Source organism: Hyperolius riggenbachi, chromosome 11 (assembly GCF_040937935.1).
Source record: "Hyperolius riggenbachi isolate aHypRig1 chromosome 11, aHypRig1.pri, whole genome shotgun sequence".
In the NCBI taxonomy this organism is placed as follows: domain Eukaryota; kingdom Metazoa; phylum Chordata; class Amphibia; order Anura; family Hyperoliidae; genus Hyperolius; species Hyperolius riggenbachi.
The window spans coordinates 158,307,337-158,334,032 of NC_090656.1; the positions used below are offsets into that span (position 1 = coordinate 158,307,337).

Below are 26,696 nucleotides of genomic sequence, written 5' to 3' on the forward strand. Positions count from 1 at the left end.
AGTATTTACAGCTCTTCCGATTTTTTTGTGACCATAGACTTAACAGTGATATAGATAGAGATATATAGAGATATAAAGCAGCACAGTCTGGCTAGTGCCTAGAGTCAATCTCTTAAAAGTAATGTCAGTAGTTGTAAGTAAAGTAAATAGGTTTCCATTCTCAAAATGTACTGGTTTAGGCCATAAAATTGACCATGGAAAAGTTGAACAGAAATTACATCACACAAGTTTTATTTTTAAAAACATTTTTGTTATCTTGGCATAAAAATTAAAAAGGTTACAGGTGTATGATGACAGAAGTAAAAATCACTGCACTTCACTCCCAGCTAAGCAGGAGTTTGCAGGGCAGGACGGAAGCCCTCATTCACACAGGTGTCTGCCACAATGCTCTTGGGGACGATCTAGACAATGCACCTCAGTCAGTGGAGGACAGGAATTGACAGTTGTAAACCTCGGAAGGTTCTCTGAGTATGACAAACACACAAACTGAAAGGAGATAAACTGACATTTTACATGCGCTGTAGTCTCTTCTCCACAAAGTTTCGTTTTTTTTTTTTTTAAATGTAGAAAAGAAATGTACAACCCAGGCCCCCCTCCCCCCAAAGCTGCCTTCCCCTGTGTGACTCCTTCATTCACCGATATCCACGGTACCCATAGTAATCCCAGTAAGGTGCCCGGTCATAGTTCTGCCACTGTAGGGAGAAAAAAAAAAAGATAAATAAAGTTTGGTTAGTAATGAATATTCCCAAAGCAACAGTTTTCCTCTCCCTTACCCCCAATCCAAACATCACCAACAATTTTCTCTTTCCCACACTACTAAAAACAATCCAAGAAGAAAAACTAAAATCGAATTGTTTTATGTGCACGGTTAAAACATTGTTTGGCTCACTGTAAATATAAATAGATAATCTTACCCCTCTATTTTGCTGCCTGAAGTTTTGCTGTCCGTAGAATCTCTGAGGGTCTGCGTATCGATCATAGAAATCCTGGTAACCCTAAATTGTCAAACAAAATAGACTAGTCAAATTTCTGGTGAAAAAAGCTAGCCAATCTATTCAGAGCACGTAGTTCCAATAATTCATATGCAGTGTGTGCAAGAAAAAAAAATCCAGTGACTCACCCCTCTGTGAGTTCCTCCCCAGTACTGTCGAGGCTGCTGATGGTACGGCTGTGGCCTTGAGTGATGCATGTACATCCGGCTGTTAAAGCTCCTCTGCTGATAGTTACCTAGAGAGAAAAGGATAAATAACAAATACAGTATGTATTTGTGCAAACACATGGTACATTCTGCCTCCTTTTACTTAGAGGAAGGTGTGTGCCAGGTATGGGACTTCACCTAATTATAAAATACAATTCAGTTAAAAGGAACTACATTCCATATAACTATAGTGCCAGTAAAAAAAAAAAATTCATGATTGCATTGTTCATGTGTATATAAATACAAGTACAGGTAGTCCTCGGTTAACGAACGAGTTAAGGACTGTCGCCTCGTTCTTAACCTGAATCTGTCCTTAATGGACCCCCGTTTTTAATGCACAGAAAGTCGCAGCGGATGGTAGGTAGAGCACATCTCACCTGATCCTCGGCGGTAGAAGGTCCCATCGTGGTCCCCGGAAGCTGCGCAGCCCGTCCTCTAGCTCCGTCCACTGTCCCCCTGGCGGCTTCACATGCGTCGCCTGACGCAAATAGGAAGCTGCGCCACTAGGGGGCTCTTCCGGATTGCGTCATTATGCGACACATAAGAAGCAGACACCGGGAACAGTGGACAGAGCGAAAGGACGGGCTGTGCAGCTTCCGGGGACCACAATGGGACCTTCTACCGCCGAGGATCAGGTGAGATGTTCTCTACCTACCATCAGCTGCGACTTGCTGTGCATTAAAACCGGCGCAGAAACGGTAGTCCCCGGCGGCGTGAGGTCATTGCGACGGGGCGGAGCTATGGTCGCGGCGTTCGTATCGGCGGGTTGTTCGTAAGTCAGGCGTACATAAACCGGGGACTACCTGTATTTGTTAAAGAGAGACTAAAGCCGGGGAAAAAAAAAAAAAAAAACACTTTAAGGGAAGGTAAGTTAGTGTCTCAGCAGAGCCGATTAACTACCTCTGTGGATTTCTACAAAACATGCACTGTTGGTGGGCCTTGAGGACAGGGTTGGGGAGCACTGCGTATAGAGCCTTCCTGTTCTCCTCCCGGTCCCCAACACCGCCACAAGCTCCCCCATTAGCAATGCTTCCAAAGACTGACAAAGTCTCCCGTGGCAGTATATTTAAAATGTAAAGCCTGTGGGGGAAAGAGGAGACTGGGAAGGCTCTATAGGACCCAGAGCCTTCCCTCTCCTTAGGAAAGTGTATAATAAAAAGGCTACAGGTCTCTATTCAACAAATTGGAGCTGAGTGGCGTCTTGTATAAATACAGTGTGCTTTCAGCTCACTAAAACACTTCCGCATGCCAAAGTAATTAGGCCGGTCACATCGATTTACAGCTGCGAGAGCGAGAACACAGACCTACTGCAGATATCACATGCTTCCGATCGCACTAAAACACATCTGCATATGTCATTAGTAGGGGCCTGTTTCCACTACATGCATATTGGATGCAGAAAAACTGACTCCAATAAATGCCTATGGGAAAATCTGCATCAGAAAAATCGCATTTAGTAGAAACAGGCCCATAGGCATTCATTTGAGTCCGTTTTTTTTGCCTCCATTCTGCGTGTAGTGGAAACAGGCCCTAACTGATGGGAGGAGACTGTGCGTCATTGGAACACCTGCTGCACGCTACATGCTGACTGAGTGACGGAAGTGCTATCTGGCATCCATACGTCGCGGCATAGTTGAGATAGCCCGGTTCTAGTAAGCTTGAGTGAGGGCCAACGCCGCATCAGCAACGAGATACACATTGCTGGACTCCCAGCCGGTAACTCAGTGAGCCCCAGTGACATCTTGCAACCGCGTGGGTAACCACTGAATGAGATCAAGTGATGGAGGTGGTGAGATGAAATGCTAATGAGTGGCTGTTCCCTCCTGTATTACTATGACAGTGTTGATAGTTAAAGAGTCTCTGAAGTCTCTTAAAAAAAAAAAAAATTCATAAATAGGTTTAATACTTTATCCCCAACTAAACCGCCGCATCCCCGCCACAGTATGGCCGGGGGGGGCAAACTGGGCAGCGCTTCCGTGTGAGGCAGGGCTATGAGCTGCAGCCCTGCCTCACAAGCGTCTGTCAGCGGTGGATCACCCCTGCCTTCCTTTGCTGAAAGGGCCGGGGGAGAGGCGGAGATCCACCGCTGACAGACGCGTGTGAGGCAGGGCTGCAGCCCATAGCTCTGCCTCACACAGAAGCGCTTAGGGCAGCAAAATCCACGATTAAGAAAGTTGTGGATTTTGCAGGGGAGAGGTAGGGGGTAGTTTGGGGGGATTTAGATAGCATACTACGGCGGGGATGCGGCAGTTTAGTTAGGGATAAAATCTTAAACATATTTATTAAATAAAAAAACGTCTTTTTAGAGAAGTCAGTCTCTAAGCATATGGCTTAGAAGTACAGTTTTTCTACTGAGTTGCTACCATTTATCGCTGCTACGCAGGTGGACCCTTTTGCCCCCTATGGGGTGCCTACCTGCTGGTCAAGCTACATCCTTACTGAACTGTGGCCATTTAAGTGTGTATGGGTGTCCTGGTTGAATGTGAGTGCAGCGGAGTGTGTGATATGCCGGCTTAAATTAGGTGGATACTGGTCAGGTTTTTGTGCATATCCTTGTGACGCATAGATACTCCAGCAATTGTTTTAAGATGGCAAGTTTTCGCATTCAATTAGGCTAATTTGTCCAGTCATTAGATTATTAATAAATTGATTTCCCTGGCAACATATTGAGAGCCCTAGCCGTGTATATATTGTTTTTATATTTAAAGCATGAAGCATGCGGGGGAACGAGGAGACCACGAAGGCTCTAGAGCAGGGCTTTTCAACCTTTTCACTAATTGTACCACTTTTATTGCCTGAAAAATTTCAAGTACCACCAGTGTTCCTGCGTAGTAGATCTGACCCGATCAGGCTTGGCCGTTTCTGCCAGAGCCCGAGCGGAGGGCAGCTACTGCGCATGCGCTCACGCCGAAAAGAAGATCTTCTAGGGGTCCCAGCACTGGATCCCCTCTACTGAGGAGGAAGGGGAAAGCCTCTATAGGATCCAGAGGCTTCCCTCTCCTGAGGCAAGTACCCCTCAGGGGCACTTTTTTTTTTTTTTTTTTTTACAGGTTCTGCTTTAAGAAAAGGGGGGCATATGGGAGGGAAATAGTAGGAGGTATTGGTGGGAAAAAGGATTAAGATTAGATTGCTAGCCTACAGATAGCCATTATTAGCAATCTGTAGGTAGACTGCCAATATAGGTAGCCTTTCCAGTTCCACCTTCTCTTCCCTACTTCAATATAGGTAGCCTCCCACCACCACAGAACTGGGCAGTGACCCACCACAAAGTTTGGCTACCCCTCGCTCGCTCCTCGCTGTGCTGCCCTGCAGCATAGTTCAGACCTCAAATCAGTGGTAACCCGGACGCAGTGAAGAGACAGCCAGGTGAACGGTGCACAGTGACGGCACATATACTTCAAATACAGGAAGCGAGCAGTGATGTCACTTCCTGTATTTGAAGTATGCCCGCCATCACTGTGCACTGTTCACCTGGCTGTCTCTTCACTGCTGATCTGAGGTCTGAAGTATGCCGCAGGGCAGCACAGCGAGGAGGGAGTGAAGGGGAAGGCGACAGGACGGGACGAGGACAAGCAGCAGGCTGGCAATTAAGTAGCAAGCTTGGAGTGTACCACCTAGCCAACAGCAAAGTACCACTGGTGGTATGTGTACCACAGGTTAAAAAGCCCTGCTCTATAGGACCCAGAGCCTTCCCCCTCCGTAAGTATAATAAAAAGGCTTCAGGTTATTATTTATTCAACAAATAATTGTATTTATATTGACCACAATGTTTAACAATTTAGGTACTCAAGAAATATATGGTGTGAAAAAAGGTTAAAGCATTCTGATGTAAGATAGTGCCAGACATCGGCTTGTACACTCACCTCCCCCACGTCCCCTATCAGAGCGTGCACGCTTTGGCAAACGATTTCTCCTCCTATCATTTGAGGGCAGCTGCTTACGTGCCTCCTTCTTCTCTTTCTGTACCAATGCCTCTGCCTCCTCCTGGCCAAGTTCAACATACAAAACGTCTTCTAGAAAATCTCCCTTTGTAGGCAGCATAAAGTTGGCTGAGGATGACAAGACAAAACACTTAGACTGGAAAAAGTGCAGTGAAAGCACACTGTCTGGAGAAGAGTCCAACATTCTAACCTTTCATTTCAAGAAGCACATAGTCTGGAACAATTTCCCCCTCTTTCTCTTTGCGTGCCTCGAGCCTTTTCTTCCACTCTTCATCATTGAGAACAAGCACTATAGCGTTGCGTTGGAATCCTTTGAAACACTGCATCTTTCTGCGTTGAGCAGAGCTGTACACTGTGCACTAGAAAAAGTATATGACAAGAAAAAAAGCTGAGCATTTTGTTTAAAGGGAACCTGAAGTGATAGAGAATTAAAATGGAAGCCTCTGAATTTCTAAGAAAATGATGCTAGTTGCCTGGCTGCTGTGCTCTGACTTAAAGTAGACCCAAATTAAAAATACAATATTTCAGAAATAAAATCTATTTTCTAAATTATAATAGCAACCTTTTTCAGCTGCATGATGACATAAAATATTTTACATTTATTGGAGGAACCCCTCCCTTCCTTTCATATTGCCGGGACAGAATCCGGCAAACTGGTGGAGTAGATGGTGTCCGGCAATGGAGGAATTGCTACTGGCTGCCCCCTGTATAACCCTAGTTATGAAAAGAGAAGGGTGAAAAGCATGCACTTAAATGCTAATAGGTCTGAAGGAGTGTTTATCTTTGTATGTGTCAGAGTGGTGCAACTCAATATTTTGAATAAAAAAAAAAAAAAAAAAAAAAAAAAAAAACTTTGGTTTGGGTCCGCTTTAGTACAAACCTCTTCATACAAACTGGACACAGACGCATACAGTTTGGCCTCAACTCACTAAGCTTTATCAAACGTTTGATAATTTACAGACTAACCAGCGAGCTCATGGTGACCCAGAACTCATTGGCGTGTGTAAGGGACTACAATGGTCCTAAAAGCCCCCTTACTAAGGGACCATTGTAGTCCCTTACACACTCCAATGAGTTCTGGGTTATCATGAGCTCGCTGGTTAGTCTGTGCCTCTCGGTGTTACAAGCCCTACTGCATAGAGCCAAATTAATCCATGCCATGCACTGATGAGGATCAAACAATCCGAAACAGTCTGTATGCATGTTGGATTATTATGGCTCTGTACAATTTAACAAGCTGACACATCATTGCATTCCAGCGGTTCTGGAGGTGTGTTTAGCTTCTAAGGGTACAATGGTTAATTTGCATATATTCAGCAGTGATGCCCTGGGAGACATCTCAAGCTCACTCCAACCTGAATTATCGCAAATTCTTTCTGTTTTAGGAGAGCAAACTTTTGATAATTTACCTCATGGGTAAAATCTAATTTTTAATTCACTAAGGTGTTGTATATTTATCGAATGTTTTTTATTGATAAAACGTTGAATAAATCTATAACACCTTAGTGAATTCAAAATTAGATTTTACTCATGAGGTAAATTATATCAAAACAATTACTGTATTTTTCAGGCTATAAGCACACCTAGGTTTAGGGGCCAAAAATCAGGGAAAAAAAAAAAAAAAATAAAGTTAAACCTGCTGCATCTATGGGTCAGAAGGCATCTTGTAGACCTTTCTGTACCAAGATGTCTCTAAAGGTAGCCATACACTCGTTAGATTAGCAGCAGATAGATCATCAGATAACCTTTCTGATCTGATGCATTTAGGAACATTTTTTTTTTTTTTTTTTTTTTAACTAGGAACAGATTTCCATTCGATTTCAGTATGAAATCTATTGAAAAATCGATCTAATGGCATTTTTTTTTTTTGCCATTAGATTTCAATTAGGTTCAATGCAAAATGATAAGCAATCTCAACAGATCGACCTAAATTTTCCAACATGTCAGATCGATTGGTCAATCGATTTGCGATCAATCGGCCGCTAATCGGCTCAGTGTATGGGCACCTTTTGTCACCAAGTACCCTAACTCTTGCTTTCCCCCTCAAGCTACATTACGGTAACTATGAATAATTATACCGGGACCGGCAGCGGGGAACGGAGAATCATAGGAGGACGGCACGAAACACAACAGCTGCAGGGGGCAGACAGAAACCCCAGATACAGTATATTGTATAGGCCTCAAACCTAAGCCCCCCCCCCCCCAATCTATTCTACAACATATCACAGTTAAAATGGTATCACATGTTTCAATTGAGAGCTATTATGGAAAGCTAACAGCCAGGTATAAACAAAAGTGTGTTTTTTAAGCTACATCATAGATTTCAAGACGACAAAAAAAACAAAAAAACAAAAAACAAAACTAAACTTAAAAAAAACTAAAATTTTACAGCTGTAATTTGCTTATCTGTTTACTATATTCTCATACTGACAAGACAGAAGCAGTCACTTGCATGCCTGAAAATTAACTCTTCAAGTCAGCAAAACAAAAGAAAACACAGCCTAGTTAATAGGTTTTGAACTATACATACACCTGTTTATCTAATGTTGCCTTGGGTACACTTAAGGCCCCTTTCACAGTGGGACGTTGCGTTTGATGCGACGTTGAAGTTGCACAACGTGCCCCTAACAGCGCATGTAGGTTATAAAATTGGACGTTATTTTGCACTGCGTTGTGTCTCTCAGTGCGCCGTTTGTCACATACTGTTGGAACGAAAATGGCACATGCATTACATTTTAACCTCCCTAGCGTTCTGGACGAGCTGTGCTCGTCCAGAGACGCTAGAGGGCACCGCTCAGGCCCTCCTGGGCTGATTTTGATAATTTTTTTTTCCCAAACACGCAGCTAGCACTTTGCAAGCTGCGTGTTTGCCCCGATCGCCGCCGCTGATCCGCTGCTACCCGACGCCAAAGAGGCCCCCCCCCCCCCGCCGCACACAGCCTGGCCAATTGCCGCCAGGCTGCGCTTTGGGGTGGATCGGGAGTCCCAGTGACGTCACTCCAGTCATCGCCATGGCGACGGGGGAAGCCCTAAAGGAAATCCCGTTCAGAACGAGATTTCCTTATGGGCGTGATCGCCGGCGTCGATCAGAAGGGTGCGAGGGAGAGAGGAGGAAGGGGAGAATCATGTAGCTAGCGCTAGGCTAGCTACATGAAAGGGGGAGAAAAAAAAAAAAAAAAAGATAATAAGGCGAAGAAAACCCTCCAGCGGCCGTGTGGCCGCGGGAATTGAAACGCCCAGCAGGTTAATTTAAAAAAAAAAAAAAAACACATTACTGAGCATGTGCAACACACAACGCAGCAAATTTATTGCTAACGCACAGCATGCAGCACTTCTAGATATTGATGCATGTTACACACAACGCAACGTGTGGACGGTGAATGTCGCAGACTTTGTATTGCTGTGCATTAGTCTGCATTATAAATTTTTATAACGTGCGACTTTAATGTTGGAAAAATCAAAATGTAGCGTACAAATCATTAGGATTAAGATTAGGTCACATATACCCAATTTGTTAAAAGTGGATGCACAACAATCCTTTATTAAAGGTGTGCCTATTTTTTTTTTTTTCACCAACCGTTCTAGTTTATTCTTTGCTTGCATAGCCATTCTAGCGCAGGGACCCTCTGAACATACTCAAGAGCTTGTCGAATATGCTCTAGCACCATGACCCCTGTACGAGAAACATTGCACCACACAGTTACAAGAACGGCACGTGCCCGCACAGTAGTAGATAGCTGCTTGTGCGCCGATTTGTGCTTCTGCCGGAACTACAATTCTGCCTGTGCAGTACGACTGTGCTCATACAGACAGGAGCGAGGCCACAAAGAAGGTCTCAGTAAGCAGTGGTACTGTTAGGGCTGGAACCCACAAGAGCGTTTTTTTGAGCATTTTGGCAGCGCTGCGATACGCTAGCGTTTTGCCAAAACGCTCAGCTGATGTTAATGGATGGGGCAACTTCCACAGGAGCACACAGGACATGCAGCATTTTGGGAGCGTTAGCGCTTCAATGTAAAGTATTGAAACGCTAGCAGAAACAATCAGCAAAACCTAAACTGAGCGGTTCTGCTAGCGTTTTGCGGTTCAGCACACTGTAACAAAATGAAAAATAATTCACAGGACCAATGAGGATAAAAACGCAAAACGCAAAACGCTAGGCACCCGCTGGGGAAAAAAAATACAATGTTGCAAAACACAACCCAAAACGCGCATGAATCCGCTTGCAAACCGCTCAGACAAAACGCTAGCGGTTGCGTTTTGCGTTTGCGGTTTGCAGTGGGTTCCAGGCCTAAGGGAAAGCCCAGAGAATTCCCTCTACTGCAGTAAGTATATACCTATATTTCCCCACCACCTGTTTTAAGGCTGGGACCACACAAATGCTTTTCAGTAGTGATTAGCACGTTTGTTTCAAACTGTTCAAACGTTTGACCATGATTCCGACAGGTTTAAAAAAAAAAAAAAAAAAAAAAATCCCCCATGAAACCGAAAAGTGCCTATGGATTATAGACTTCTGGCAAATGCTGAAAGCCTATGGTGGTTAAATCGCACATTAACCACTTTGTCCACTGCTACAGTATATCTACAGTGGAGGAAATAATTATTTGACCCCTCACTGATTTTGTAAGTTTGTCCAATGACAAAGAAATGAAAAGTCTCAGAACAGTATCATTTCAATGGTAGGTTTATTTTAACAGTGGCAGATAGCACATCAAAAGGAAAATCGAAAAAATAACCTTAAATAGAAGATAGCAACTGATTTGCATTTCATTGAGTGAAATACGTTTTTGAACCCTCTAACAATAAAAGACTTAATACTTAGTGGAAAAACCCTTGTTTGCAAGCACAGAGGTCAAACGTTTCTTGTAATTGATGACCAAGTTTGCACACATTTTAGGAGGAATGTTGGTCAACTCCTCTTTGCAGATCATCTCTAAATCCCTAAGGTTTCGAGGCTGTCTCTGTGCAACTCTGAGCTTGAGCTCCCTTCATAGGTTTTCTATTGGATTAAGGTCCGGAGACTGACTAGGCCACTCCATGACCTTAATGTGCTTCTTCTTGAGCCACTCCTTTGTTGCCTTTGCTGTATGTTTTGGGTCATTGTCGTGCTGGAACACCCATCCACGACCCATTTTCAGTTTCCTGGCAGAGGGAAGGAGGTTGTCGTTCAGGATTTCACGATACATGGCTCAGTCCATTTTCCCGTTAATGCAATTAAGTTGTCCTGTGCCCTTAGCAGAAAAACACCCCCAAAGCAAAATGTTTCCACCCCCATGCTCGACTGTGGGGACGGTGTTTTGGGGGTCATAGGCAGCATTTTTCTTCCTCCAAACACAGCGAGTTGAGTTAATGCCAAAGAGCTCTATTTTAGTCTCATCTGACCACAGCACCTTCTCCCAGTCACTCACAGAATCATTCAGGTGTTCATTGGCAAACTTCAGACGGGCCTGCACATGTGCCTTCTTGAGCAGGGGGACCTTGCGAGCCCTGCAGGATTTTAATCCATTGCGGTGTAATGTGTTTCCAATGGTTTTCTTGGTGACTGTGGTCCCTGCTAATTTGAGGTCATTCACTAACTCCTCCCGTGTAGTTCTAGGATGCTTTTTCACCTTTCTCAGAACCATTGACACCCCACGAGGTGAGATCTTGCGTGGAGCCCCAGAGCGAGGTCGATTGATGGTCATTTTGTGCTCCTTCCATTTTCGAACAATCGCACCAACAGTTGTCACCTTCTCTCCCAGCTTCTTGCTAATGGTTTTGTAGCCCATTCCAGTCTTGTGCAGGTCTACAATTTTGTCTCTGACATCCTTGGACAGCTCTTTGGTCTTTCCCATGTTGGAGAGTTTGGAGTCTGCTTGATTCTGTGGACAGGTGTCTTTTATACAGGTGACTAGTTAAGACAGGTGTCCTTAATGAGGGTGACTAATTGAGTAGAAGTGTCTAACCACTCTGTGGGAGCCAGAACTCTTAATGGTTGGTAGGGGTTCAAAAACTTATTTCACTCAATGAAATGCAAATCAGTTGCTATCTTTTAAGGTTATTTTTTCGATTTCCCTTTTGATGTGCTATCTGCCACTGTTAAAATAAACCTACCATTGAAATGATACTGTTCTGAGACTTTTCATTTGTCATTGGACAAACTTACAAAATCAGTGAGGGGTCAAATAATTATTTCCTCCACTGTACGTCATCTGTGGCACCCTGCAGGCCACTATGACGTAGATATGACTTGCTTGCAGCCCTGCTGTGCACGATCGGTTGCGCTTCAGAGCGTACCCCCCAGCACTGTAATTTGTGAAAGGGAACATGTTCGCAGATGAACGATCACCGCTGTAGCAAACAGCGGTGATCCTTAATCTCCCCCCCCTCCGCACCAGATTGATAAAAAAAAAAAAAAAAAAAAAAAAAAAAAAAAAAATGCCCCTGCAAGGATATCATCTCAGCTTACCTGGTTCCTGCGATCATCCTTCAGCCCCAGCTTCCATTCACCACGGTGCACGCAGCCCTGTGATGCCGAACATCCGGGTCCCGGCTTGATGACATCAAGCTGAGACCCGGTGTTCGGTATCACAGGGCTAAGTGCAGCGCGGTGAATGGAAGCTGAAGGATGATGTCAGGAACCATTTAAGGTGAGATGATTTCCTTGCAGGGGCATTTTTTTTAAATCAATCTGGCCACGGAGGGGGCAGAGTAGTAAGGGGGGGGGGGGCACATCGGGCTACCCATAACGGAGGGTGGGGGTAGTGTTCCGAAAGGGGGGGGTTGAAATGTATTTTGGGGCCCATCAGGGTAACATGGGAATTAATGGGGGGCACACCTGATGGTCCTGGGGGCCATAACCAAACACTGGAGGTACATTTGGCTACAATGGGGAGGGGACGCTAATCCTGGGGGCACATCTGGCTACAATGGGGAACATTGACCCCAGGACACATCTTGCTATAATGGTGGCCCCCATTCCGGGGGGGCACATCTGTCTATATACGGGGCTAGCGAATACGGGGGACAGATCTGGCTATACTGGGGGGCACGCCTGGCTATCTATCCTTAGGGGACGTAATACTGGTGGCATGTTTGTTATCTACTGTAGTATTTTTAATTTTTTTACTAGAATTGGTAAATCTTAAAGAGAATCTGTATTGTTAAAATCGCACAAAAGTAAACATACCAGTGCATTAGGGGATATCTCCTATTACCCTCTGTCACAATTTCGCCGCTCCTCGCCGCATTAAAAGTGGTTAAAAACAGTTTTTAAAAGTTTGTTTATAAACAAACAAAATGGCCACCAAAACAGGAAGTAGATTGATGTACAGTATGTCCACACATAGAAAATACATCCATACACAAGCAGGCTGTATACACCCTTCGTTTTGAATCTCAAGAGATCATTTGTGTGTTTCTTTCCCCCTGCAGCTATCTTCCACTGAAGTGTCAGGCTATTTCTTCCTGCAGAGTGCAGACAGCTGTGCCTGTATGTAATTCCTCAGTATGTGAAAGCCCAGCCAGCTCAGAGGAGGATTTATCCAGCTTGTAAAAAATAGAACAGAGAGAAGCTGCACTAATCTAAATATCACACAGGCAGTGTGCAGAGAGGGGCCTGGATGGGGGAGTTCATAGCAGAACCACAACACTGAAGAACTTGGCAGCCTTCCAGACACAGGCCTGACAAGTCTGACAAGAGAGAGATAAGTTGATTTATTACAGAGATGGTGATAGTAGAACGTGCTGCAGTAAGCCAGAACACATTAGAATAGCTTTTGGAACGTGTAGGATGATAAAAAACAGGATGCAATTTTTGTTACGGAGTCTCTTTAAGGAGTAATGCAATTTTTCATCCCCCCCCCCCCCCCCCTTCTCATTAAAATACAGATTTTTTTTTCTTGGTTTAAAATACCCCCCTATGAAAGCCTAGTATGTCCTGGAAAAAACGATACCTACAGTAGATCATTTAGGTGTCGTGAGTAGGGATAAAGTTATGGCTGTTTAAATATGGACCAGAGCAGTTTTGACGCTTTAGAAATGTCCCTAAGGGGAAAAGAAGGTCTGGATGTGAAGTGGTTAAATGTGCACTACATACGCAGAATAAGCCACGGAGCACTGAACTCCATTTTTTTGGAGTTGTACTTTTCCGTGATGCAACTGTAGCCCCAGCCTAAGAATGATCACTGTTACTGGCTACAACAATCATTCAAATTAGTGCTGCCATGGAAGTCATCCGGAACACGCAAGAGCGTCTCCCTATGGTATACACACACACACACCCCACACACCACACACACACACCACACACACACCACACACACACCACACACACACCACACACACACCACACACACACCACACACACACCACACACACACCACACACACACCTATTCATGCCCCTAGCAAATTTTTAATTAATTTCCCTCTCTTAAATAGTTAGAAAGGTTGCTGAAAAGGCAATGCTAAAGTTACAAAACAATCTTACTTTTTTGCATTCATTCAGGCAGGCAGACATGCTTTGAGACTGTGTTGAGCAGCTTCTCCAGTCAGAGAATGTGTCACATTCCTCACTTAATGTCATCTTGTGTTTACTTAAATGTATCATCTAAAGTTCAGATGCATCTGCATTTCACTGCACTGAACTTTCAAGCTGTGCGTGTAACCCTTCCAATTTTTAGAGCAAAGATGAAATGCAGGGTTATATTCCACTTTAAAGTAGAATTTTGTTATAGTAAACTCCAAGGGACCTGGAGAAGTGGATTACTATATCAGAAATTGTCATTGTTGCTCTACCATTGGCGCGTCCAAGGTGCATGACCTTACATTTATCTACAACAATAAAAACATTTGAATAGTGCTCATTCCTGTAGGACCCAAAGCGCAATATCAAGATCTGTCTCCCCATAAAGAAACGCTGTTCGACTAATTTTGCAAAACGTCACTACCCTGCTTATCGTTCATAATTCTGCATAATTTAGTATAAACAAATATGGCAACATTACTCTGTATGCCATCTACAAGATCATTAATACATAGATTGAAAAGAATTGGACTTAGTATTGACCCTTGCAGGACCCCACTACTAACAGTTTCCCTTTTTGAATATGACCCATTTACCACCAGCCTTTTGCCTTCTATACTTTAACCATTTCTCTGTCCACAGCCATACATTTTCTCCTAGACCCTGTACTTTCTGCTTCGCACCAGGCTATTTTAGGGAACAGGAGTCAAAAGCCTTTGCAAAACCCAAGTACACTACACTTATGGCTTTCACAAAATCTAAATTTACATTCACCACTTTACAAAACCTGAGCATGTTGGAGAGACAAGACCTGTCTTTAGTAAACCCATGTAGATGAGCTGAAATTAGATTATTCTTGTGCTATAAAGTCTTGTATAGCGTCTCAGAATACCTTCATACAATTTACACACACAACTGATGGTAAGCTTACAGGACTGTAGTTTTCAGGATCTGTTCTTTTTCCCTAAGTTAGAAGACAAGCTTTACGCTAGTTAAAAAGGGAACCTAAACAGAGAGATATAGAGGTTTCTTTTTAAACAATACCAGATGCCTGGCTGTCCTGCTGATCTCTTTGGCTGCAGTATTGGCTGAATCATAGACCTAAAACAAGCATGCAGCTAATACAGTCTGACTTCAGTCAGAGAACCTGATCTGCATGCTAGATCAAGGGCTGTGGTTGAAAGTATTAGAGACACAGGATCAGCAGGAGTCAGGCAACTAGTATTTTAAAAATCAATAGCCTTCTCAGTTTAGGTTTCCTTTAAAAGGGAACTAACCCGCCTGAAAGAGAATGAAAACATAAGTGGCCTGTTGACTACTGAACTTGACTCCCTTAAAAACTGAAACCGAGCACTTTCTCAAAAAAAAAAAAAAAAAAATCCCATCAGCCCTTATCTGCCTGGAATTTCTGAGGTCAGGCAGACCCTGCCATCCCTCTCCCTGCCTTCTGCTGAAGTAGGGTACTAAAAGCCTCTGATAAATGTTTAAGAACTTAAAGAGAATCTGAAGCTAGATTAAAACTCGCTTTTCACCTTATATTCAACAGAGGCATGGTTGCCCCTGCTAAAACGCTGCTATCCCGCGGCAGAACAGGGGGTCTATTACCCCCCCCCTCCCCCCATGGTGCCTGGGGAACGCTTCCTGTTGAGGCGAGGCTAATGGCTGCAGCCCTGCCTCAGTGCTGATCGCTGCCTCTCCCCCGCCCCTCTCAGTCTTCCTTCACTGAGAGGGGAGAGGCGGAGATCCGCTGGCTGATAGACACGCATGGAGGCAGAGCTAAAGCCATTAGCCCTGCCTCCAGAAGCAACAAAATCTACGACCAAGTTGGTCGTGAATTTTGCAGGGGGGGGGGGGAATGGGGGATTTGGGGGGTAAAGACCCCTCATTCTGCCGCGGGATAGTCTCTCATTCTGCCGCTTCAGAGTCTCTTGAAAACAAACAAAACCTTTTAACCTGTTCTTTTTAATCAATGAGCCACATTGTTAGCATGCATTTTTAATGTGATTGAGATGCCTTGGGTGCTAATAATGGTGCTTGGTTCCCTCTAATACCTCAATGGTGGGGCCAGGTACCTTATCCAGCTTAATTTTCATTAGTGCCTTCACACCTAACTTCGTTGAGCAATTCATGCTGAATGAGGCAGATTGGGAACAAACCAGAGCAGTATTATGAGACAAGGGCTTCACCTTGGTGTAGACAGAAAGCAGGTCTTGAAATACCATATTTCCCTACACCAGCACCATAATACATTCTGCTAGACACCCTCTCAGATGCACCTATTGTCTCTCTTAGATTGTAAGCCTCTGGCAGGGCCCTCCTCCCTAGTGTTTCCAGCTTGATTATGCAATCTTACTGTCAATCACCCCTCTTGTGGTCTAGAACAGTCTATTTGACCTATGACACTACTGTTAGCAAATCATTTGCATGATCTTGTTTTGTTGTGAGTTTTCTGTATGTCCTACCTTGTATGTTAACCCATTTATCTATTGTGCAGCACTGTGTAATATGTTGGTGCTTTATTATTTATTATTCTTATTGTATTTATAAAGTCTACAGCAGTCTGCACCATCATAGTGATGACAAACTCCCACCATTCTCTTACGTATAAAATGAATATGGATAATATGAGCAAGTAACCTCAAAGAAACAAATGTGCAAACCATTTCAGTGCTTCAAGTTTGCTTCAGCCACATTTTCATTGTATACTGCAATACTAGAAAATGCTGTCTGGTCCCTATTCTTTTCCTACTTTGAGTCACATGGCCACACCAGTTAAAATGGTGAAGGAAGAGAACTAGTAGTGGATTGGAGGGCAAAAATCACTCAGAAGTATTAATTCCACCAATTTTCTTCTATATGGGTTATATTTGCTGTGCAAGAGTTTAGATCAGGTTTAAGTAGACAATGAAAACACATAGTTGCTAAGAAGATCACCGAGTTTAGAGAGACCTGTCTAAATTAGCAGTTATCAGCAAGTGTAAATCCGAGCTGTCAGCTGTATACAGTGTGCTGCTGGGTTCTGTGCTAATATGCAAGCGCTGAAAGTTAACCCTTCTGTTCTCCCAGGAATGTCCAGGAAGTAAGCGCGGCAGGTTTTTGTAGGATTTCCATAAGTTGTAACAAAGAATTTTTTTATTTCAAGGTTAATATGCTGTTGCTTATCTTTTAGAGCAAAGAGGAAGTTCTGAGTTTATGTCCACTAAAACAAACAAAAAAAACCCACTTATAATGGCTAGAATTTCCCTGGTTTAATTTTGGGTTAACGTTCAAACACACGTCGGACTTTTACAAGCTACCAGTCGTCAACGTTCTGACGACAGTTTGCCGGTGTGTACAGTCTGTCGTCAGGCTGATAAGGCTGGTTTTGACTGATCAAAAACAACCTCATCAGCCTGACGACAGACTACACACCGGCAAACTGTCAGAACGACTGCCCCTCGGGCGGGTTTGACGACTGGTAGCTTGTAAAAAGCCCAACGTGTGTATGTAGCTTAGTTGGGCATTAAAAGTAAACCCGTAATTAGAAGAAAAACAAAACAAAAACACACATGACCACGACTCCTTTGCTTCCAGGACCCCTCTCTTCAAAGCCATGCGGCCTACGAGCGCAGACGCGCCACGCAGGTGCAAAGTATGGCCCCATGCAATAGCACGGAGCTGCTCATGCATAGAGAAAAAGCTCTGTGCTGTGCAGGCTGTGCTTCGACGTTAATGTTTAAGATTAGGGATGGCAATGCTTAGGATAACTTATGGAGAATGATGTGGTCAGTTTGATCAGCTGATATGTAAGGATTTCCTGGTTTAGCACATAATCATGACCAGCAAATCAGCACCTAACAAATCTATCGGCTGATCACTTGCTTCCCCCATTAGTTCTACTAAGCATTGTTATGCCTATTCAAGATTGTTCCAGTGCAGCGCAGGAGGAGTGTAAAAAGATTGGGGAAGCCTCTGGACATTTAGAGGCTTCCCTTTACTCAGGCAAGTATCTAACATTTTTTTGTGGAGACTTCAGGTACCGGTTAAGATTAAAGCAGACTAGAAACAAGCCTACCACTTCTCTCACCTGATCAATTAGGTAATTCCCCTTCCTGCGGGCAGCCAGTGGTACCAGTCTGATTAAACACTGGGTTGCTAGCTGCACAAGAAGATCCTTACTTTTTTGGCTCTCTTCTGGTGCATCTGGTCCTGCTGTCTACAAAGAAAACAAAAGTGATATAAAAGGTTAAAGGGAACCGGAAGTGTGAGGGATATGGAGGCTGACATTTAATGTTTTAACAATACCAGATGACTGACAGTTCTGCTGATCCTGTAACCATAGACCCTGAACAGGCATGCAGATCAGATATTTGACAAAAATCTGACAAGATTAGCTGCATGCATGTTTCAGTGGGGCGATTCAAACAATACTACAGCCAAAAGTGCTCAGAAGGAAAGCCAGGCAATTAGTATTGTGTAAAAGGAAATACATATGGTGGCCTCCACATGCCTCTCGCTTCAGGTTTCCTTTAAAAGTAACTGAGACAAGTGAGAGTTATATGGAGGCTGCCAAATTGAGTTCCTTTTAAGCAATACCTTTTGCCAGACTAATCTGCTGAGCCTCTGGTATACTACTTTTAGCCATGAACCCTGATCAAGCATGCAGCAGATCAGCTGTTTGACATTTTTGTCAAATCTGACACTGTTACCGTATTTTTCGGACCACGAGACGCACTTTTTCTCCCCCAAAAGTGTGTGCGTCTTATGGTCCAAATGCTACATTCTGCCTGTTCCTATGCCCCCCCCCCCCCTCCCATCCCGCACATTGCAAAGCCCCACGGCAGCCCCTGCTAATGCACACCACACTAGCCCTTCACTTCAACTCCCACACACAGTACCTGTCATCAGCTGTGATCAGCCCTGTGGGACTCCAGGCTCTCACAAGCAGCTACAGGTTTTCTCCGTGCACTGCTGCGAGTCTCTGGCTGCTGCTGGGTATGATCCACATTTTCAGCTTGCATGTGTCTTTGGGGGAGCCACGTGCACTAAAGCCCTTAGGGCCCTTTTACACTTAATCAGTTGCAATTCAAATGGAAAGAAAACTGATGTTCAAAGTAATGCCCATGTTTTCCTATGGCACCTTTTACACTTAACGCGTTTTAACTGAAATCTTCCCAATGCACTGCTATGGAAAAAAACGCGTACCAACGTGTACTAACTCACACCAACTGATTAAGTGTAATAGGGGCCTAAGTGTTGAGAGAGCTGGCCTGCAAGACTGGAAATGGAATGGGAGACAACTATCGGCTCATAGACCGGGACCACCAGACACTGCACCGGCATCTCCAGCCTCTATAACTTCCTGGTCTGCCATTTGTTACGCGGGGCTACAAAGCCCCCTCTCCTGGGTTGGCTGCCGGCCCTGCATGAGAGCGATTGGCTGAGCGGCATCTCTAGGTCCCACCTCCAGAGGTATACAGCCAGTCGTCCCAGTCTGTGAGCCAATAGCCGACTCCCCTTCCATTGCCAGCCATGCAGGCCAGCTCTCTCAACACTTCAGGCTTCAGTGTGCGCAGCTTCCCCAAAGAAACGTGCAAGCTGAACACCTGGATCATAACCAGCAGCAGCCAGACTCGCAGCGGTGCACAGAGAGAACACGTAGCTGCTTGTGAGAGCTTGGAGTCCCGCAGGGCTGATCACAGCTGATGACAGGTACACTGAGTGAAGGGCTAGTGTGGTGTCCATTAGCGGGAGCTTTGTGATGCGGGGGGGGGGGGGGGGGGGGGAATCACGGCTGATGACTGTGGGAGTCAATGGCAGGAGTAGTGCGCCTTAGCTGGGGTGTCCTGCTAAGGCGCACTACTCTGCGCACTACGCTGCGCTTCTCTCCACTTGGTGTCCCATGAGAGTTAGCCAGGCTGGGAGGAATACATGGCAGGGAATGGGGAGGCATACTTTGTGCTCTAGCTCTGGGCTTGGAAAATTGTTTCCGCATACAGCAATATTATCCTGTGCTAATTCTAGTTTTATAAAGTGTGCTTCCCACCACAATGCTCACAGGTCACAGTTCCTGTGAAAGTTCCTGCGTTCACTTCCAAATGACACTCAGCAGGTCACAATATCTCCACCGTAGATATTGTAGAGCATAATACAGACTATGCTATGATTTCTCTGCTCTCTTTTGGATCGTTTGATGGTGGTTTCTATGGTGGAATTCTTCATTGACTGTAATGACTCTGTATGGGTTCTCATGTATGTATCTTTGCACGTTTTCAATCTCTACTTTGTTGCTATCGCAGTGTTGCCTGTACTTAATGCTTCAATAAACTTTATTGTTTAAAAAAAAAAAAAATTATCCTGTGGATGCAATTACACGAACATGATGACTGTTGGCATGCAGTCACAGGTGAGATTGATCCTAATCCTGCTACCACCCTGGATTGTTGCTAAATTACCGACCAATAACCCTGGATTATGTGTTAAGGTACCTCTTTATAAATGGGTGGATGTGGGAGTGTTCCAGTCCACAGTAGTGACAGTGCTTAACAGAAGGAAGTCCACAAGACACCCCTGCGTCAAACACACTAGGTTAAGTATTTTGTTTCCCCTGGTTTTTGCCCTCTAATCCTAGGTGCGTGTTATGGTCAGGTGTGTCTTATGATCTGAAAAATACAATAGCTGCATGCTTGTTTCTGGTGTATATCAGACACTACTGCTACCTAATAGACCAGTAGGGCTACCAGGCAACTGGTATTGTTTAAAAGGAAATGTGGCAGTCTCCATTTTTCCTTTTAAACAATATCTAGTAGGGAGAGGCATCAGTTTTGGAGTGAGACAGAAATGTGAAAGCTGTATGCTACGTCATGGATGGAAGTTCGCCTTGTATGGATCAGAATAAAGTATTCATCATTGAATTCCATGTCTGCTCACAGTTTATAGACAATCCTCATGTCATATCATGGCAAATACACTTTTCCGATTCATTCAAAAAAACTAAAATAAAAGTCCATCTACTATCTTTTCCATTAGAAGAAAGCTGCCAGGATGAATGTAAATCAGCATTTTTTTTTTTTTTTTTTTTTTTAAATACAGTATTGCAGACTCCACGGCTTTTAAAAGATTTAACTGTATTTTGGCTGACACATTTGGAAATCCTAAGGAAAAATACTAGCCATTACTTGGACATGTGTTTAGTGAAAGTTTGTTGCATAAGGTTTATGCCTTACAGGTTACCTACTTTCAGTTGAGGAAGCAATGCATCTGTACAGAGATGCTGAAACCTCTTTTCTGGGTTCTCTTCAATGTGTTTTCGAGCCCATGTGGACTTTCCAGTTCCTGGGAGACCAACCATCAGCAACACCTGTCAGATCAAAATGAAAATATATAAAGACACAACTTCCTTCTTTATGGCACCGAAAGACCAAGGTGATAATACAGGAATTTTTTTTAGTAACTTATTACTCAAAATTGTTGGTGAACAGATCACCGCAGTGGCATATTCATCTACATCACAGTTGTCGAACTCCGTCCTCGAGGGCCAAAATCCATGCCATTGTTTAGGATGGACTGAGAAATAAAGAAATGTATTTTACCTGATGAACCACACCTTTCCCGATTAAGGGGAACTTAAGGATATGGATTTTTCCTTTTAAAGTAATACCAGTTTCCTGACTCTCCTACTGATCCTGTGTCTATAATACACTTAGTCACAATCCCTTAAGCATGCAGATCAGGTGCTCTGACTGAAGTCAGACTGAATTGGCTGCATGCTTGTTTCAGGTGTGTGATTCAGCCACTACTGCAGCCAAAGAGATCAGCAGGACTGCCAGGCAACTGGTATTGTTTAAAAGGAAACACCCATATCCCTTTCAGTTAAAGCGGATACGAGATAAATAACTATAACAAGTAACTTGTCCATCTAAAGTTTATATCTATCTGCAAACAGGTTCAACAGTATATGATTATTTATTCCTGTGATACGAGGGCAGCCATGTTCTGTTTGTCACAGGCTGAGGACTGGAGATTCTATCAGCTTGCCTGTGTGTAAATTCAGTCCCCTCTCCTCCTCCCCTCTACCTCTGAAATCTCTGGCTAGTAACCTCCTCCTGCCCAGACTGAGCTCCCATAAGCCCTTGCTACAGTGCCAAGGCACTGTGAAAAGCTGTGGGCGAGGCTTGTTTAGTTTATAGGGAATTATAGTATTAAAAAAAAAAAAAAAAAAAGTATTTGGCTTGAGGAATGCCCTATAAACTATATGAAAGGAACACAATTATGCAATGAGTAAAAGTTCATCTCGGATCCACTTTAAGCTTCCCTCATCAATTAGTTTGAGCTGTGCCAAAAATGTGTGAGGACCTTGCCCCTCAAGGACTGGATTGCGACACCAGTGATCTGCATACATCAAGGGTACTGCAAGTTGAAAGGATGTCTAAATCACCAGGCATTTTAAGCCCGGTTTAGTCAAACACATGACAGACAGGTGTCTGCAATTGTACCCATCATTTACTGCTCGCAAAACCACTGCGTCTTGGAGATGAATGGGTTTACAGTGTTCTCCCCAGAAATTTTTTCCTGCCAGGTGGCATGAAAAAGTAGCCCCGGTGAAGCGTGGCAGGAAAAGTAGTGGGCATTTACTACCCCATCTCACCCTCAAACCACCCCCATCTATGTCTTGCTCAACTTCTATTTGGTGGAGAGTGCCCTTTATGATTATTACTTTAGTATTTATATAGCGCCGCCATATTCTGCAGCACTGTACAGCATATATATTGTCTAAACTCTACCATATTCATGTGTGTATTGTGTAGTGTATGTATTGTAATCCATGGTCAATTTAGGGGGAAGCCAGTTAACATATCTGTTTGTTTTTTGGGATGTAGGAGGAAACCAGAATGCCCAGCAGAAACCCATGGACACATACAAACTACATGCAGATAGTGCCCTTTGGATTATCTCCCTGCAGCAGTACTGGTAAATGCAGGGCCATTTGAGCCCTTTGCGTCATCTGAAAGGCGACTAAATGCTGTGAGCTGACCCAGAGCGGTGTATCAGCATTGGTTATAAAATGAAGCCACGCTGGTACACAGCCCTGTTTACAGCGCACCGCTGCCTGTCAGATGACACAGAAAATACTGTTTTTACCTAAATTTATCACAGCTGCAGCCAGGGCCGGCCCTAGACTTTTTGTCGCCTGAGGCATAATAAGAAAAAAAAAAAAAAAAATCGTCCCCCCCCCCCCCCTCCCTCCCCAGCCGTGGGTGGGTGGGGGGCAAGCTGGAGGGGTAGCTGACAGAAAGGGTGTATCGGGCCTAGGGGAGAGGAAGGGGGGGGGGGTCAGACCCCCCCCCACCCTCCCTCGCCTGGGTCCCCCGATCTGCGCTCCTCCTCCAGCGTTAAGTAACCAGCTGTGTGCATAAAGATCAAGAGGCAACGGGCGGGGGAATCGCTCACCTCCTCCGCGTTCCATTGTGCGCTCCACCGACGTCACTTCCTGCAAGGCCGTCCACTTACAATACAGTGGGCGGCGTTGCCGGAAGTGACGTCAGTGGAGCACACGATGGAACGCGGAAGAGGTGAGCGATTCCCCCGCCCGTTGTCTCTTCAGCAGTGGCTGAATAGAGTACTGGTTAAGGGCACTGCCTTTGACATGGGAGACCAGGGTTCGATCCTGGCTAGGGTCAGAACCTATTCAGTAAGGAGTTTAAGGCAAGACTCCCTAACACTGCAGGGTGGCCTCCTTAAGGCATCCCAGTGGCTTGCAGCTCTTGAGCGCTTTGAGTCCAACAGGAGAAAAGCGCTATACAAATTATTATTATTATGCTTTATGCACGCAGCTGGTTACTGAACGCTGGAGGAGGAGCGCAGATCGGGGGACCCAGGCGAGGGAGGGGGGGTCCGCCCCCCACCCCCTCCCCACCGCTAGGCCCAATACCCCCTATCTGCCAGCTACCTCTCCAGTTTGGCGGGCGGCACCCAGCATCCACAGACAGGCGGGTGCCGCTCCCCCCCCCCAGATCTGCCGCCTGAGGCAAATGTTTCACCCAGCCTCATGAGCGGGCCGGGCCTGGCTGCAGCTGTGGAGGTCTTGAAGCTTTGGTAGTGACCTAAAGTGAAAATAAACTTGAGATGTGTGTGTGCAGTACTATTGGTAAAACATTAGTATCAGCAGAGTCTTATATTTTCAGTTTAACGGCTTTATTTTCAAGTATTCTTAACAGCAGCAAGTCATAGAAAATGTGCTAAGCAGCAGCACAGAAGCAATGACCGTTTGGATTTTTTAGCACTCAAACCTTTTCAGAAACACATAAGACTTTGTTGGATTCCGCTGACTTTTATTGGTTATGACTGAACTCAACAAGCGATTTGCCAAGCTCATTTGCATGGATAACTTTTTTCACTGTACTGTAAACCACAAAGACTTTGGACAATTTCTCAGTAGTACTATTACTATATTTACCCATGGTTATGTCACTTCAGGTATGCTTTAATGCTAGATACACACAATGCAATTAGTCAATCTGGCAGCAAATATGCCAGAAAATTTGCAACATGTCTGCTCTGATTTCCGATCGATTTTCCATAGAAGTGAGCAGGAAAAAAAAAAAAAAAACGGAAATCAGATCGACATGTTGGAGATAGTCGATCTGACGGTAAATCTCTCAGAAAATTGTATAGTCTGTACCTAGCTTAAAATAGTATGAAACTCAGCATTTTCCCCTTTGCTCTAAAAGATTTACAGCCTTAAACCTACTACCCTCAAAAGAATTTTATTTTTTTTAGCCCTACTATAAATGGATTTGTGTACACACACACACACACACACAGGTCCTGCCCTTTGTCTTGCCGCACCATTACCCCGGTAAGTTACCTAAAGTGACAAGATATGGCAGCAGCCATATTTTCTCCCGTTAAAACGAACCCAAGGAGGAGGAAAACAAACAAAACACCTATCTGGCAGGTAAATCTAACAGAAAATTGTATGGTGTGTGCCTAGCATTATGCTAGGTACACATCATACAATTTTTTACATGTCCAATCACAATTCATCGATTTCTGTTCACTTCTGTGGAAATTGATTAGAAAATTGATTGAAACTCAGATTTTTTTTGTTCCCATTGTAAAATGTCTCATCTGGCAGGTAAATCCAATCATCCTCTCCCCTCACCAACCATAAAATTAACACAAAATGCATACCTCACACTCTTCAATGGTTGCAGGTGGTGATGGAGCATTTGTGAGATCAGAAGATTCCTTCAGGAATGTAAAATGATCAGGTGGTTTATGCCACGGCTCCTCCCTCTGTCCAAAGTTCACCTGGAAAGCACAGCCCTTGCACAATATATGAGGAAACAATGCCTGTTCCCCCAAAGTACTTTTTTCAATGACGAATGCTTGCTTCAAGTCTACACCATTCTTAGAGAAAGATATCTCCACGGAGTCACCATCGAAGTTCTAATGGTGGAAGGAAAGGGAGGGGGGAGAAGCAAAAACAATAAATAAATAAGTTAAATAACTGACAACACATACAAGTCTTAAAAAAAAAACAAAAAAAAAAAACTGATTGCAATTTGCTTTAAGAATCCACCTCAGTGACCATGAAATCTAGGAAAAAAGAAATAGAGGAGACAAGAAAATGAGGCTAGTCCTCCTTCCATCAGGCAAAAACCTGACGAACAGGAGGACTTGCCTCCAGAAACACGCACAGCAAATAAACCTGGTTATACTACACGGCAGTTGCCATTGCCTCTCTTACATGCATGGCTACATTGGCAAGTGTTAAGGTGGCCATACACTGGCCCGATTCCCGGCCGTTTCGACAGCAGATTCGATCCTGGGATCGAATCTGCTGCCAATCGTTCGCGGTAAACGCCGCCGACGATCCGATTTCCTCCCGAAATCGGATCGGTCCGTCGATCGTGCCGTGCGGGAAATTACCCTCGATCGCCCGCGGTTAAGTGCGCGTCGCTAGCAGCGGCTGATCCGATGAAAAATACATTACCTGATGCGGGCTCCCGGGCGTCTTCTCTGCATCTTCTCAGCGCTGCACCCGCTCCATCCCGGCGCTTCCTGGGTCACTGCAGTGACCCAGGAAGTTCAAATAGAGGGCGCTCTATTTGAACTTCCTGGTCACGGAGTGACACAGGAAGCGCCGGGATGGAGCGGGTGCAGCGCTGAGAAGATGCAGAGAAGACGCCCGGGAGCCCGCATCAGGTAATGTATACGGGGGGGGGGGGGGGGGGGGAGGGGGGGGGGGGGAACAGGCGGCAGGAGCAGCTGAACAGATTGTGATCGGTTTCAGGCTGAAATCGATTCACAATCTGTTTGCAGTAAAGGCAGCCATACGATCCCTCTCTGATCAGATTCGATCAGATAGGGATCTGTCAGCTGGTCGATCTGATGGCACATCGACCAGTGTATGGCTGCCTTTACTCCCTACTCCCAATTGCCTGCGAGCAGTTCATGCAGTCACACAGAGCAACAGGGAGCTTTGGACATCCATCACTGCATAACACTTAGCACTAGTGCAACCTGCCATAATCTGTGGTGCAGCCGTATAGTGCCAAACTTGCACGAAGTATTGGGCTCACGAGTAATTACGAGTGTCTAAGCACTTAAATTTGTGATTCCGGGCTGGTGCACACCAGAGTGGCTCTGCAGCATTTTTTTAAAACGCTTGCAGGGGGAAACCCGCTTGGCTAATGAAAGTTAATGGGATGGTTCACACCAGAGCGGGTCTTTTTTCCACAAACGGAAACTCAGGGGCTGCAGCATTTTGTAGATTTCTGGAGGTGTTTCTGCCTCAATGTTGAAGTATAGGAAAGTGGAAAACTGCTCTGAAAAACTTTAGATCAGAGCGGTTTTCCAGGCATTTTTGTTACAGAAGCTGTTCAGTAACAGCTTTTACTGAAATAATATTTGTAATCTGCTACACAAAAAGGCTCCAAAAAAAACCACTAGGCATGTTTAGAAAAAGTCTCTAAACATGCCTAGAATCGCTGTGAAATCTGCTCCAAAAACCTCTAGCATTTTGCAGATCTGCTAGAGGTTTTTGGTGTGCACTGGGCCTTAAATATGAG

At 44.5% G+C, this 26,696-nt stretch overlaps 1 protein-coding gene across 1 annotated transcript in view; it reads right to left on the reverse strand.

The window, feature by feature from the left end:
* Positions 1 to 228: 228 nt before the first annotated feature.
* Positions 229 to 26,696, reverse strand: part of HNRNPUL2 (heterogeneous nuclear ribonucleoprotein U like 2) — a 75,889-nt gene continuing 49,421 nt past the window's right edge. The window contains exons 7-14 of the mRNA XM_068261121.1: positions 24,814 to 25,071; positions 20,858 to 20,980; positions 17,708 to 17,836; positions 5,330 to 5,498; positions 5,062 to 5,247; positions 1,121 to 1,227; positions 915 to 995; positions 229 to 692 (exon numbers count right to left, since the gene is read on the reverse strand). Of these exons, the coding sequence (XP_068117222.1) occupies positions 633 to 692; positions 915 to 995; positions 1,121 to 1,227; positions 5,062 to 5,247; positions 5,330 to 5,498; positions 17,708 to 17,836; positions 20,858 to 20,980; positions 24,814 to 25,071 (1,113 nt within the window). The 3' untranslated portion in view covers positions 229 to 632. The remainder of the gene's footprint in view (positions 693 to 914; positions 996 to 1,120; positions 1,228 to 5,061; positions 5,248 to 5,329; positions 5,499 to 17,707; positions 17,837 to 20,857; positions 20,981 to 24,813; positions 25,072 to 26,696) is intronic.